Source organism: Homarus americanus, unplaced genomic scaffold (genome assembly GCF_018991925.1).
Source record: "Homarus americanus isolate GMGI-L3 unplaced genomic scaffold, GMGI_Hamer_2.0 scaffold24260, whole genome shotgun sequence".
Taxonomy (NCBI): domain Eukaryota; kingdom Metazoa; phylum Arthropoda; class Malacostraca; order Decapoda; family Nephropidae; genus Homarus; species Homarus americanus.
In genome coordinates this window covers 12,726,058-12,742,604 of record NW_024721079.1, presented here as the reverse complement: position 1 = coordinate 12,742,604, position 16,547 = coordinate 12,726,058, and the positions used below count along the sequence as shown (strand labels likewise).

General features: G+C 37.0%; 2 protein-coding genes across 2 annotated transcripts; both read left to right on the top strand.

Annotated features, from left to right (window-relative positions):
- Positions 1 to 5,277: 5,277 nt before the first annotated feature.
- On the top strand, positions 5,278 to 5,898 carry LOC121861571 (eukaryotic peptide chain release factor subunit 1-1-like). The gene has a single exon (XM_042359454.1). It carries the CDS (start codon positions 5,278 to 5,280, stop codon positions 5,896 to 5,898), a length of 621 nt encoding a protein of 206 aa, XP_042215388.1.
- A 27-nt stretch (positions 5,899 to 5,925) lies between these two features.
- On the top strand, positions 5,926 to 6,405 carry LOC121861570. The gene has a single exon (XM_042359453.1). The coding sequence runs from the start codon at positions 5,926 to 5,928 to the stop codon at positions 6,403 to 6,405; it is 480 nt and encodes a 159-aa protein (XP_042215387.1).
- Positions 6,406 to 16,547: the final 10,142 nt, after the last annotated feature.

Sequence of the window (16,547 nt, the reverse complement as noted above, 5' to 3'; positions counted from 1 at the left end):
ACTGCATATAACACCATCCATTATCACTACATATAACACCATCCATCATCACTACATATAACAACACCCATCATCACTACATATCATCACTACATATCATCACTACATATAACAACATCCATCATCACTACATATAACATTATCATCCATCATCACTACATATAACACCACCCATCATCACTACATATAACAACATCCATCACCACTACATATAACATCATCATCCATCATCACTACATATAACATCATCATCCATCATCACTACATATAACATCATCCATCATCACTACATATAACAACATCCATCATCACTACATATTACATCATCATCCATCATCACTACAAATAACATCATCTATCATCATTGCATGTAACACCATCCATCATCACCTCATATAACACCATCCATCATCACTACATATAACAAAATCCATCACCACTTCATATAACATCATCCATCATCACTGCATATAACATCAATCATTATCACTACATATAACACCATCCATCATCACTACATATAACACTATCCATCATCGCTAAATATAACAATATCCATCATCACTACATATAACATCATTCATCATCACTACATATAACACCACCCATCATCACTACATATAACACCGTCATCATCACTACATATAGCACCATCCATCATCACTACATATATCAACATCCATCATCACTACATATAGCATCATTCATCATCACACCATATAAACTTTATCCATCATACTACATATAACAACATCCATCATCACTACACCCTTAACACCATCCATCATCACTACGCGCAACACCATCCATCATCACTACATATAATACCATCCATCATCACTACATATAACAACATTCATCATCACTACATATAACACCATCCATCATCATCACTACATATAACACCATCCATCATCATCACTAAATATAACACTATCCATCATCACCACTACATATAACACCATCCATCATCACTAAATATAACAACATTCATCATCACTACATATAACATCATCATCCATCATCACTACATATAACACCATCCATCATCACTACATAAAACACCACCCATCATCACTACATACAACAACATTCATCATCACTACATATAACAGCATCCATCATCACTACATATAACACCACCCATCATCACTACATATAACACCATCCATCATCACTACATATAACACCATCAATCATCACTACATATAACACTATCCATCGTCACTACATATAACACCATCAATCATCACTACATAAAACACCACCCATCATCACTACATACAACAACATTCATCATCACTACATATAACAGCATCCATCATCACTACATATAACACCACCCATCATCACTACATATAACACCATCCATCATCACTACATATAACACCATCAATCATCACTACATATAACACCATCCATCATCACTACATATAACACCATCCATCATCACTACATATAACACTATCAATCATCACTACATATAACACCATCCATCATCACTACATATAACACCATCCATCATCACTACATATAACACCATCCATCATCACTACATATAACAGCATCCATCATCACTACATATAACATCATCATCCATCATCACTACACATAACACCATCCATCATCACTACATAACGCCATCCATCATCATATCACCCATCACCACTACGTATAACAACATCCATCATCACCATCATCATCATCCATCATCACTACATATCGCATCATCATCCATCATCACTACATATAACATCATCCATCGTCATATAACAACATCCATCATCACTATATATAACATCATCATCCATCATCACTACAAATAACATCATCAATCATCATTGCATGTAACACCATCCATCATCACCTCATATAACACCATCCATCATCACTACATATAACAAAATCCATCACCACTTCATATAACATCATCCATCATCACTGCATATATCATCAATCATTATCATTACATATAACACCATCCATCATCACTACATATAACACCATCCATAATCGCTACATATAACAATATCCATCATCACTACATATAACATCATTTATCATCACTACATATAACAACACCCATCATCACTACATATAACACCATCCATCATCACTACATATAACACCATCCATCATCACAACATATAATATCATTCATCATCACTACATATAACACCATCCATCATCACTACATATAGCACCAACCATCATCACTACATATTACACCATCCATCATCACTACATATAACATCATCCAGTATCACTACATATAACATCATCATCCATCATCAGTTCATATAACACGATCCATTATCACTACATATAACACCATCCATCATCACTACATATAACATCATCCATCATCATTCCATGTAACACCATCCATCATCACTACATATAACACCATCCATCATCACTACATATAACAACATCCATCATCACTACATATAACACCTACCATCATCACTACATATAATATCATTCATCATCACTACATATAACACCATCCATCATCACTACATATAACACCTTCCATCATCACTATATATAACACCACACATCATTACTATATATAACAACATCCACCATCACTACATATAACATCATCATTTCATCATCACTACATATAACACCATCCATTTTCACTACATATAACACCATCCATCTTCACTACATATAATACCACCCATCATCACTACATATAACGCCATCCTTCATCACTACATATAACATCATCCATCATCACTACATATAACATCATCATCCATCATCACTACATATAACATCATCATCCATCATCACTACATATAACAACATCCATCATCACTACATATAACACCATCCATCATCACTACATATAACAACATCCACCATCACTACATATAACAACATCCATTATCACTACATATATCATTCATCATCACTACATATAACACCATCCATCATCACTACATATAACACCATCCATCATCACAACATATAATATCATTCATCATCACTACATATAACACCATCCATCATCACTACATATAGCACCAACCATCATCACTACATATTACACCATCCATCATCACTACATATAACATCATCCAGTATCACTACATATAACATCATCATCCATCATCACTACACATAACACCATCCATCATCACTACATATAACACCATCCATCATCACTACATATAACACCACCCATCACCACTACATATAACAACATCCATCATCACTACATATAACATCATCATCCATCATCACTACATATAACATCATCATCCATCATCACTACATATAACATCATCCATCGTCACTACATATAACAACATCCATCATCACTATATATAACATCATCATCCATCATCACTACAAATAACATCATCAATCATCATTGCATGTAACACCATCCATCATCACCTCATATAACACCATCCATCATCACTACATATAACAAAATCCATCACCACTTCATATAACATCATCCATCATCACTGCATATATCATCAATCATTATCATTACATATAACACCATCCATCATCACTACATATAACACCATCCATAATCGCTACATATAACAATATCCATCATCACTACATATAACATCATTTATCATCACTACATATAACAACACCCATCATCACTACATATAACACCATCCATCATCACTACATATAACACCATCCATCATCACAACATATAACACCATCCATCATCACTACATATAAAAACATCCATCATCACTACTTATAACACCATCCATCATCACTACATATAACATCATCCATCATCACTACATATAACACCATCCATCATCACTACATATAACAATTCATCCATCATCATCACATATTACACCATCCATCATCACTACATGTAACATCATCCATCATCACTACTTATAACATCATCATCCATCATGAGTACATATAACACGATCCATTATCACTACATATAACAATCATCCATCATCACTACATATAACACCACCCATCATCACTACATATAACAACATCCATCATCACTACATATAACACCATCCATCATCACTACATATAACAACATCCATCATCACTACATATAGCACCATCCATCATCACTACATATAACACCAACCATCATCACTAAGCATATAACACCATCCATCATCACTACATATAACAACATCCATAATCACTACATATAACACCACATCTATCATCACTACATGTAACACCATCCATCATCACTACATATAACACCATCCATCATCACTACATATAACACCCATCATCACTACATATAACACCATCCATCATCACTACATATAACACCCATCATCACTCTCACAATATATAACACTCATCACTACATATGTACCAACTCCATCATCACTATATATAACACCATCCATCATCACTTCAAATAACAACATCCATCATCACTAAATATAGCACCATCCATCATCACTACATAAACACCACCCATCATCACTACATATAACACCATCCATCATCACTACATATAACATCATCCATTATCACTACATATAACACCATCCATCATCACTACATATAACAACATCCATCATCACTACATATAGCACCATCCATCATCACTACATATAACACCATCCATCATCACTACATATAACACCATCCATCATCACTACATATAACACCATCCATCATCACTACATATAGCACCATCCATCATCATTACATATAATTCCACCCATCAATACTACATATAACAACATCCTTCATCACTACATATAACACCATCCATCATCACTACATATAACACCATCCATCATCACTACATATAACACCATCCATCATCACTACATATAACACCATCCATCATCATTACATATAACACCATCCATCATCACTACATATAACACCATCCATCATCACTACATATAACACCATCCATCATCACTACATATAACATCATCCATCATCACTACATATAACACCATCCATCATGACTACATATAACACCATCCATCATCACTACATATAACACCATCCATCATCAATACATATAACACCATCCATCATCATTACATATAACACCATCCATCATCACTACATATAACACCATCCATCATCATTACATATAAGACCATCCATCATCACTACAGCATCTCAACTACTGCTACTACTACTTTACTATAACATGTTCAGTTTGAGGCTGAGGAACAAAATTCCAACCTTATTTTTCTATAAATATTAATCTCTCCCTAAATTTCAAGTTTAGGTCACCAGAAGAACCAAATATTATTATACAATTTTAAGATGGATCGGGTGCAAGTGATCCAGTTCAGAGCAGCTCTCAAGGAGTTGGAGAATCTAGAGGCTCTCCGGAATTCATCTGTATTAAGCCTTCACCTCCCATTGTCTTCCTCCCTGATACTCGTAAAAAATAGAGTCAAGGATGAACAAAGCCGCGCGGCCAACATAAAATCCATTTCCAACCGCTCTTCAGTGCAAGAAGCACTGAAGAGTGCTGTGGATATGTTATCCGCCATCAATATCATGCCACCCCATGGGCTTTCAGTGTTTTATGGCCAATCTGTTCTCAACAGAGCAACCGGCGAGGTGAGTCGCCTTCGCCGGACGTTAACACCTCCTCAACCAGTCCAAGACTTTAAATACGATGTCAGCAAGACATTCTCCACACACTCACTGCACCAACTACTCGTCTCCCAAGAGGGAGGCATTGGCTACATCATCCTCGATGGTTCAGCGGTTGCCCTTGGAACGCTCTCTGAAAATGGACTAAAAGTCCACCACCATGAGAACGTGGACATTCCAAAAAAGCACGGGAGAGGTGGCCAGTCTGCTCCCAGGTTCCAGCGCATCCGCCTGGAAAAAAGGCAATTGCTGGTGAAGAAAGTAATTGCGCTCAGCGAATAGTTTTATCTGGATGAAAATAAGGCAACCATGCAGGTGCAGGCCCTGGTGGTAGGGGGTCCTGGTCAGCTGAAGGACCAGTTGGTGGAGCGTCTCCCCCAGCTCTTGAGGGGTTCTGTAAGACATGTAGAAAACACCTCATACTCCGGCCGTCAAGGGCTGAGGGAGGCCATCAATGCCACACGGGACCTCCGCCAGCACATGCTTTTGGAAAAGTCTAACACTGTCCTCAGTTCCATATTTGAAAAACTCAGGGTCGATGAACCGGACATGGTCTGCTTTGGTAATGAAGTTCAAGCGGCCATGGAGGATGGTGCCGTCCAAGCTGTAGTGCTATGGGACGAGTCCCCTGAAGTCGCCTGGTTCGCAGAAAACTGTCCCGAGGAGACAGAATTACTTGTGATACCCAACACAACTAATAATACGAACATGCTGGTAAGCACGTTTGGGGGGACAGCGGCCTTAAATAAATACCCAAGAGCTCTCCCAAACGAAGAGGAGGCCGAGTGAGGCAAATAAAAAAAAAATAAAAGAATAAAAAAAAATAAATAAAAAAATGTAACAAAATAAAAATAATTGTATTTTCTTTTATAAATAACAATATTGTCTTATTAAAACCAGTTGATTTAAAATGTACCAAAATGAACTTCACATAAGAAAGTAAACACCATCATTAACATTCAATACAATAATAAACAATATCTTCCTTTCACTCATATAATATACCTTACTTTAATACATATTATACATATTAATATATAGTCAATAATATCCAAAACTATAGTTCTTTATCTTTATTTCACTAAACCTATTAAATATACATAGTAAGCGTAGGTAACATCCGATTGAATACATATAGTGAGGGTAGGTAATACATCTAGCAAACCAAAACAATCACACTAAAGATAATTATCTAAGCTAAGACAATGTTAACTTATTATCACTGGGATCCTAACCTAACCTAGCCTAACCTAACCTAACATAACATAGCCTAGCCTAGCCTAGCCTAGCCTAGCCTAGCCTAGCCTAGCCTAGCCTAGCCTAGCCTAGCCTAGCCTAGCCTAGCCTAACCTAACATAACCTAACCTAACCTAACTTATCCTTAAACTATAACTGTATGTAGTGGGAGCCACATAGTTATCTGATGGTCCTTAGACAATGTAAAAAAATATTCTTGTTTAAGGTGAGTTAGATTTTTTACGTTATAATTGTGACAGACGGTCTTATGTGCTGTGTGTGTGAACAACTTTAATGTACCAGACACTGGCAGTCCAGGACATCTCTTCTCTAATCATAGTATTTATTGGTCAGATCATTACAAGAGAAGTTGACCCCGTGAAGTCCAGGTGTGTAATTGGTTGATTGCCAGGGTTGGAAAAAATCTAGTTTTTTTTTTTAATAAAATTCGATTTACTTGATTAAAATCGGATTTTTTTATTTTTTTTACTAATTGCATTAAAATAGTATTTTTAAACCAGAAAAACAGTATTTTTCAACCAATGCTTATTCAGGATATTAAACAGAAAATTGGCATCAAGATATTTATGCAGTAGATGTACCAATGGAATTTAACACAATAATATTCTTTTTGTAAAATAAAAGAAAACTGGTAACATATCTTACATTTGAGTGCACAAATCCAAACGTAATAATGAAATTTAACATAAATGCTCTTATAGGATTACAGTGTTTCAAAAATTAATAACTTAACTTCTTCAAGTCAACAGAATAATATTCTCATTTTGTAAAATAAAATAATACTGGTAACAAGTTTATTTTCTTACATTTGTAGGACTATAGTGTATTAAGAATTACCGGTAATAACTTCAAGTCAACACAATATTCTCATTCTGTAAACAACAAAAATAGTTCAAAACATTTAAATTATCTTAGTTGAACATTGAAATGATTATGTACTGTGACAAGCTTAGATGCCTTTTCCTGTCCTAGGCGATTTCTTACCTTTCAGTGTACAAATCCATATGTGGAAAAAATTCTCTCAACCCCTACTGATGATGCAACAGCTGTAAATAATTGCCTAGGAACATCCATTACATTTTCTGTCATATCATTGGCAAAATACTGCCACCAAGCAAGGGGTGAGAGAGATTTTACAACATCTTTACCAAAATAGACCTCTTTAAATGGTGCACTTCTTCCATGGAAGGACATTAATGTTGAAAGGAAATGTGGAAGAGACTCGCACACATACTGTTCTGCAATGTCTCGCTGCTCAGGAGTCAGATGTCTGCCCTGACACTTTAGCTAGAAAATAGGCAGGTGTCAATGCTACTTTGATTCTTTTTTCAAAATTATCCATATCCTTCTTATCTATTAAATGCTCCTTAATATCAGTTTTCAGTTTTACCCAGATTTCCACAGCATCACTTAATAGGGTATGGTCTCTCTGGACACAGTCCAATGCCACAGCAATAGGCTTAAGTCTCTCTAAATAGTCTTCAGCAGTTCTTTTTAATGCCTTATCATTAACTTTCCTTTCAATTTTCTTATCGATGTCTTCACTATTTTCTTTGCACACTTTGACAAGGGTCTCCCAGTTCTTTAAATATGATTCAATAGAATCTGTCACTGTGTTCCATCGTGTGTCTGATGGCATTACTAGCATTATTCCTCCTGCTCTTCTATACAAAGATCCTGGGATGTGATGATTTCTGAAGTACTTAATGATTTCAGTAATGTGTTCCTTAATGTTCTTGATTTGCAGGTCTTGTGAAAGCAAATTTAACAGGTGTGCTGAGCAACCATATTGTTACCGCAAGCGGTACATAATTATGATGACATATAAACAAATGTTATGTAAGGCTGTAACTCACAACGTAGAGTGTTGAGATGGTTGAAGATGAGAGGCCCAGAAGGAGGTTGGAGGGTGTGAAGGGAGTTTGTTTATGAATAATTATAATCACCTGACTCAGCCATAGCTGACCAGCCAAGGGGCCAGGCTATAGGGTGGGCATTTCGGTATAGCTACCCATATCTTAGAGTTAACACCTACCCTGGCTTCTCTCTAGACTTTCAACACGTAAGTTTAACTATTACTTATTGTGTACACAGGTAGACTGTGTCATTGTTTTTGTGTTAAGATTAGACTAATGACATAGCCATGATTGTTATGTAAATATATATTGGATTAAACATTTATGTAAGAGTGCCTATGTATGACTTACTTGAAATACTAAATGAATTGTATTCAACAGGTTTGACCGAATTATAATGTTCGTGTACGACGTGAGAAGTATTATTCACCCTCTAACTGTCTGATTGGCGGTTATACATATGTTATAATGGATTTATCTTGTCCGAATTCACCTTATGATTTGATCAAAGATTCGCAAAACTGGAGAGAACAGACTATAGTACAGTACATAATTATCTAAATCCAAATAATGTTATTAGCCTGCTGCATTGCATATACTTTTCAATCATGTAGAATAAAAAGAGAAAACAGTTATTAGTAAAAAAAAATCATTTTGATTTAAATCATGATTTTTTACTCTGATTTAAATCGATTTAAATCATGTGATTTAAATCATTTGATTTAAATCATAACAACCCTGTCAATGATTGCACACGTGGGACGTAGGGGTTCCTCTCCAAAAGTTTGTGAAATGCTGTTAGTACCTTAAAAGTACGGGTGCATTCTGAACATATGTGTGAAGCATGTTACGGGTGTTGGTGGAGAAATACACTCATGACTCCTGAAACCTAGAGAGAGTAATGGAAAAAACTTTTGGAACACCCGCCTGCCTGACGGGTCATGAGTGTATTTTCTCGGTTTCTTGTAAATGCCTGTCATTTTGCAGGTTAGTAGTTATAACATTTGGGTTCTGGGTAGTTAGAACAGTTAGGATTATAATATTTTGTGTGGTATCCCAGACAGACTATGAGTGATCCATGTTCTTGTGTGGTATGACTAAATCGGGATTTCCATTCCTCAGTGATTGCTATAATTTTGTCGGATGCCCTTAAGGCATGTTCATCGGTGCAAGTAATATCTTTAATGTTTTACGTGCCACGAAGTGTTCTAAAATGTACGAAGGATCTGTTTCAGATGAGGTCCTCGTTCTGGTGTCTGCTTTGGTGTATGTAGTACTATTGCATTAGTAATCCTCTTCAGATACAATTTATAGTTAATATATGTATATGTATATATATATATATATATATATATATATATATATATATATATATATATATATATATATATATATATATATATATAAATATATATATATATATATATATATATATATATATATATATATATATATATATATATATATATATATATATAACAAAGAAGTATGTCTGTGTGTTTGTTTTTGTGTTTGTGTGTGTGTGTCCTCACGAGAATCTCGGAAACTACTTTTCCGATCTGTGGTGATGATGGATGGTGTTATATGTAGTGATGATGGATGGTGTGATATGTAGTGATGATTGATGGTGATATATGTAGTGATGATGGATGGTGTTATATGCAGTGATGATGGATGGTGTTCTATGTAGTGATGATAGATGTTGTTATATGTAGTGATGATGGATGGTGTGATATGTAGTGATGATACATGTTGTTATATGTAGTGATGATGGATGGTGTTATATGCAGTGATGATGGATGGTGTTATATGTAGTGATGATGGATGGTGTTATATGTAGTGATGATGGATGGTGTTATATGTAGTGATGATGGATGGTGTGATATGTAGTGATGATTGATGGTGATATATGTAGTGATGATGGATGGTGTTATATATAGTGATGATGGATGGTGTTATATGTAGTGATGATAGATGTTGTTATATGTAGTGATGATGGTGTTATATGCAGTGATGATGGATGGTGTTATATGTAGTGATGATGGATGGTGTTATATGTAGTGATGATGGATGTGTTATATGTAGTATGGTGGATGGTGTTATATGTAGTGATGATGGATGGTGTTATATGTAGTGATGATGGATGGTGTTATATGTAGTGATGATGGATGTGGTGTTATATGTAGTGATGATGGATGGTGTTATATGTTGTGATGATGGATGTGTTATATGTAGTGATGATGATGTTGTTATATGTAGTGATGATGGATGATGGATGTGTTATATGTAGTGATGATGGGTGGTGTTATATGTAGTGATGATGGATATGTAGTGATGATGGATGTTGTTATATGTAGTGATGATGGATGGTGTTATATGTAGTGATGATGGATGGTGTTATATGTAGTGATGATGGATGGTGTTATATGTAGTGATGATGGATGGTGTTATGTTGATATGGATGATGTTATATGTAGTGATGATGGATGTTGTTATATGTAGTGATGATGGGTGGTGTTATATGTAGTGATGATGGATGGTGTTATATGTAGTGATGATGGATGATGTTATATGTAGTGATGATGGATGTTGTTATATGTAGTGATGATGGGTGGTGTTATATGTAGTGATGATGGATGGTGTTATATGTAGGGATGATGGATGATGTTATATGTAGTGATGATGGGTGGTGTTATATGTAGTGACGATTAGACAATAAAATAATAAGAGTTTAATGCTAAAAAAATATACTTTGCTGTACCGTTGTAGTGAAAAACATGGTGGAACTTACATACACCATTAATGAACTATTGATGGAAGAAGAAATTTTGGGGACTGAACAGTGAGACAATGTGGAGCCTCCCGGATGGTGGCGTCCTACCGTTGCCTAGCGGATGAGCCGCCTAGAGGGCGGCGATATATATATATATATATATATATATATATATATATATATATATATATATATATATATATATATATATATATATATACAGAGCCGGATTAAGATTTTTCTAGGCCCTGGGCACTTTTCAGTCCAAGTTCATTAACCTACGTGGTCAGAGTCAGGGCTCCGATTAGTGACGTGTCACTATCCAGCAATCACTGTGGTGGAATATGCTAAGTGTAAAGGAGGTTGTATGAATACCAATATCGCGGATGTACTATCGTGCACAAAAGTCGTGTCCACTACCAAGCCACAGTGAGGTTTCGAATAGCCTTGTGTCTGAAGTTTCGAAACAGCTGGGGGAAATGCTATGGTCGGCCAACAGATGGCGCCCACAGTAGTGTGTGTGTGTGTGTGTATGAGTGAGGGGAATAGAGGAGGTGGGGTTCGTCTAGTTACAGGCTGTGTGTAGGTGGAGCATAACATCGTGAATTACGCAATCACTGATAACAATAAGAATGTCATGAAGATAGTTAATATTATTAAACATGGTGAGAGATGTGTGACGGGTAAATAAAAGCACTACAACGACCATATCTCTGCCGTTCATGGCTACGACGGTAAGACTGATGGGCTTACCAGCAATTAATTCTCCGTGACTACCATTACTGGTAGTCATGAAGAATACACAAGCTGTTACCAAGGTTGGCGCCACCCAAACAAGGGGAAGGAGGTGATATCGAGCACTGAAACATGCCGAGGTCTCATTCCTACCATCGTCGTCACCAACAGGTAAGTCACATTAATTTGTCACCATAGCCCATGTCGTCCTCATACTATTGCAGGGTGTCCCAGGAGTGACAGCAGATATTTGTAGAGGTGAAAGAATATGTGATATTGAGCCACCACGTCTCTATCTCCATCCGTTTCCCTCTATTTATAATAAAAAGTGTAACACTACTCAGAAAAAATAATGAATGGGCCCTCCAAACAAATGAAAGATGAGGTGCACCCCACCCAAATAGGGATGGGCCCTCCATTTCCTTTCGCCTTCTTTTCTCCACATCCTGTCCTCCCTCTCATCGCCCCAGTCACCCCAACCTACCACCCAATACCATGCAGTGGACAGAAGGCCACACACTTTCTTTCCTCCTAAAAGTCTGTTCCGCTTAACCCACATTCTTTCACTACTAAACCTTCTTCCACCTTTCCTATATTTCGCTATCTGTATCTCCCGCCTCGACTCCGCCATTTGTAATGGTTGCCTTGTGTAATTTGTAAAATCCACCTCACGGCTAAACGTAAACCGAAAAATCCATATATGTATAGAAGTCTTATACTCAGAATCACATATTCTTTCACCTCTACAAATATCTGCTGTAATTAGTGGGACACCCTATTATAATTATATGACAGTTGTTATATGAGCTCCTTAGTTAACTTCACCATAAAAATGTGGTGTTTGATGTGCTATGCAATTGCCGCACGTTACCTTACTCGGTTATGTTACACCCCCAGTTGCAACCTGGGAGTTTGGGTTGGGTAATGTAGTATTTTGAGCAGAAATGGAATTCAGAATGACTCAATGAACATGAAGAAAAACTTTTTTATATAAAGAACCCTAACATAATTTAACCTATTACAGTTATATGTAATCTGGGACGAACATGTCATAGCTGAAGATTGTCAAAGAAATATGTAAAGCTGTGGAAAACCATATATTTTGATTATCGGCGAGGCTAACTACCTATAAACAATTAATATTCGACGATTGGCAAAAGTCCTGGGAAAATGAACCAACAAGTCATAAGCTAAAAATGATCAAATCATCAGTTTATCCTTGGTCATCATCAAAACAATCCTCTCGACATCACGAAACTATTCTGAATCGTCTAAGAATTGGGCATACACGATTGACGCATGGCCAACTCATGTCTTCCCCTAATGGAGCCCCACTTATATGCTCCAACTGCCGAACACAAATAACAGTCCAACATATTTTCATTGAATGCCCTATTTATAATCGGTATCGAACAATGTGCTTCACTAACCCTACAATGTAAAATATTTTAGCAGAGACCCCAAAATTTTCCCTAAGTTCAGTTTTAACCTTTTTTAAATACTGTAATCTCTTGCAAACAATATATTACTAAATTATAGAAACAGAAATATATGTTAACTAATCCCTCTGGCCAGCCCTAGGAGAGACTCAAATGGGTGTCAGTGGTCTGGTTAAACTAAATCTTGATGATGATGATGATTATCGGCGAATATTCAATCTACTGTACAGTCGCAGGGGTGGTGGTGGAGGTTTGGGGGTGGGGGGGGGAGGATCCACTTGCAGTTCACGATGTATACATGAAATTGGAAGGGTTTCTTGGGCAGTTGATCCTAAAAGATTTACCAAAACGTTATGTCAGAGTAATAATACTTAACCTAGGTGTTACTAATACCATTAATTTACTCTAGTATATAAGAGCCTGCATCAGTTACCACAACATAATATTACTCTGCCATTTCAGATATGCCTACAGGACGATCAAATTCGTCGGCAGTGATTGCTGAGCGAGGCCAAATCATCGGGATGTGGATAGCCGGAAAAACTGTGCCGAACAATGCTGTCGAAGTGGGGAGCAGCACCAAGCTGGAGGCCACGAGTAACGTCGGCAAGGATGAACGCCATGATAGTGGCAGCTGCAACTGCATATCCAATGCGAACATCAGTGGAGCATACAAGAAATCTGGGTCTCAATTGCCATCACATGACGACGAGACGCCGACTTCATGAAGCCAGGATCGACTGCCATATTCCAGCTCACAAAGGGTGGCTAACACCTACTCACAAGGAGTGTCGACTCGGCTTTGCATTGGAACACCTTCCACATAGAGAAGAATACTGGAGAACCATTATATTTACCGATGAAACGGTGTTCAGGTTAGTGGGAGCCGAAGCAAGGCAGTGCTGGCGGCCCCCCAGAGAAACACATTCAACATCGCGCAGTGAGTGGTAGGGTGTCAGTGTCATACTGGGGGTGGATGTGGGCACATGGGCCAGGTGAGCTGGTCAAAATCAATGGCCGTTTCACTGGTGAGCAGTATGTAGACATCCTGGAGCAAGTGCTAATTCTTACATTCCGGGCTATGGCAGTTCCAGCCCCCCACACTATCAGGCTGGTTCATGACAACAGTCCCATTCATATCAGCAACATAGTGTACGACTACCTCCAGGATCTCCCTGAAATTGAGGTCATCGACTGGCCAACACTAGGATGTGATATTAATCCGATTGAACATATTTGGGCCATGATGAAACGTGATTGGGATATTGGGGAGCAACGAACCTGTGCAGCAATGAAGGCCAAAGCTTATTACGTGTGAGAGTATAAGTCGACGAACAGGGGTGTGCCTGAAGCTGGTCGACTCCATCCCTAATCGCCTTGATGAAGTCCTGGATGCAATGGGTGGCTGGACCAAATACTAAGATGTGTGTATTGGTGTATTGTTTGGATTTTAGTATGGTTTGTAAATACAATTAATATATATCAACTCACCTACAGTGTTATCTTAAATCCATGTCCTTAATGATGTCTTAAACTATATCGCATGAAAATTCATAACAAAGTAACTTAACAGCCACAAATTATGTATTGTGTTGTATACAATGATCTGTATGACACGTCGTGGAATGTGTTGTCTTATAACACAATATAATTATATAGTTACAATTGCTACCATCATTGAAATGCTCATGATGTTCAGCACACAATATTAACGGTAACTGAGCACACTCCAAAATATATGAAGCTTGCATATTGTGTTTAAACACTGGAACTTGGAAGAATTGGAACAGTCACATAGATTATGCCTGAATACTATTTTACAATACTGATAACTTTTTCACTCCACTCTTTTTAACATAAGTATATAATTATATAATATTGCAAATTATCACAAATATTTATTAAGCAAAGGATGGGTGGAATATAAATAAATATTACCATAATCTCTTTGTCGGAATAAAAAAAAAATTGTGATGTGGTCGCTGAGTAAAACTAGCTGACCAAGGCCCTTCACCCTCCTCGCATATTTCACTTTTATCCTTAATATATTCCATTCTTTAAAGTATCATTGTGACGTGAGTGGCAATAAGCACCCTGGGCACTGCACCTGTTCCATGAATTCGTAACCATAAATAAACAACTGTAAGACAAAACGTAGTTAAAAAGGCAGCTTGAAATTATGGTGGTATAAATAATAAATAAACCTGCCTCTCATCCAGCCTCCACACACACTACAGTGGGCGACATCTGTTGGCCGACCATAGCATTTCTCCCAGCTGTTTCGATACTTCAGTCTCAAGGCTATTCGAATCCTCACTGTGGATGGGTAGTGGACACGACTTTTGTGCACGGTAGTACAGCTCTGACTGTGTCCCACACCACCTGTCATGTCTTGACACAAAGAGGGAAAACAATCCCTGTTTGTCACGTCACACTTTACTAACTTAATAGTTTAATGTATATTCGTTTAACTCAGTTTACTTTGTAATAATTGTTAAAATTGAAATGGTAATAGATTATTGGTATATTTATACAAATTAATTTACCAGAAACACAGTAAATGATGAAAATAGTCTACTCCTCTCAACCCTGTGAAACTATCTGATGGCCACTCACGTTCATTAGACTAACTATTTATAATACTAATAAACCCTCACCACTGTTTATATTATTATATACGTGAATCATGGATTATACAAATTAGCAAGAAATTCATGGTTTACCCTTGACAACAATCCTATTTAACGTTAAATACACAAAACCACCACTACCCGAACATGAGGAGGAGCCTTAAGGCTCGGCGGGCAAGTTGCTACGAGGTTTTATTTACAGTTGTAAGATTATAACGTAGGATTAGACAAAATAATTGCG

Bases quoted from the DNA above. Each gene is read 5' to 3' on its own strand.
- LOC121861570 (XM_042359453.1), top strand. From the start codon at position 5,926: ATGCAGGTGCAGGCCCTGGTGGTAGGGGGTCCTGGTCAGCTGAAGGAC.
- LOC121861571 (XM_042359454.1), top strand. From the start codon at position 5,278: ATGGATCGGGTGCAAGTGATCCAGTTCAGAGCAGCTCTCAAGGAGTTG.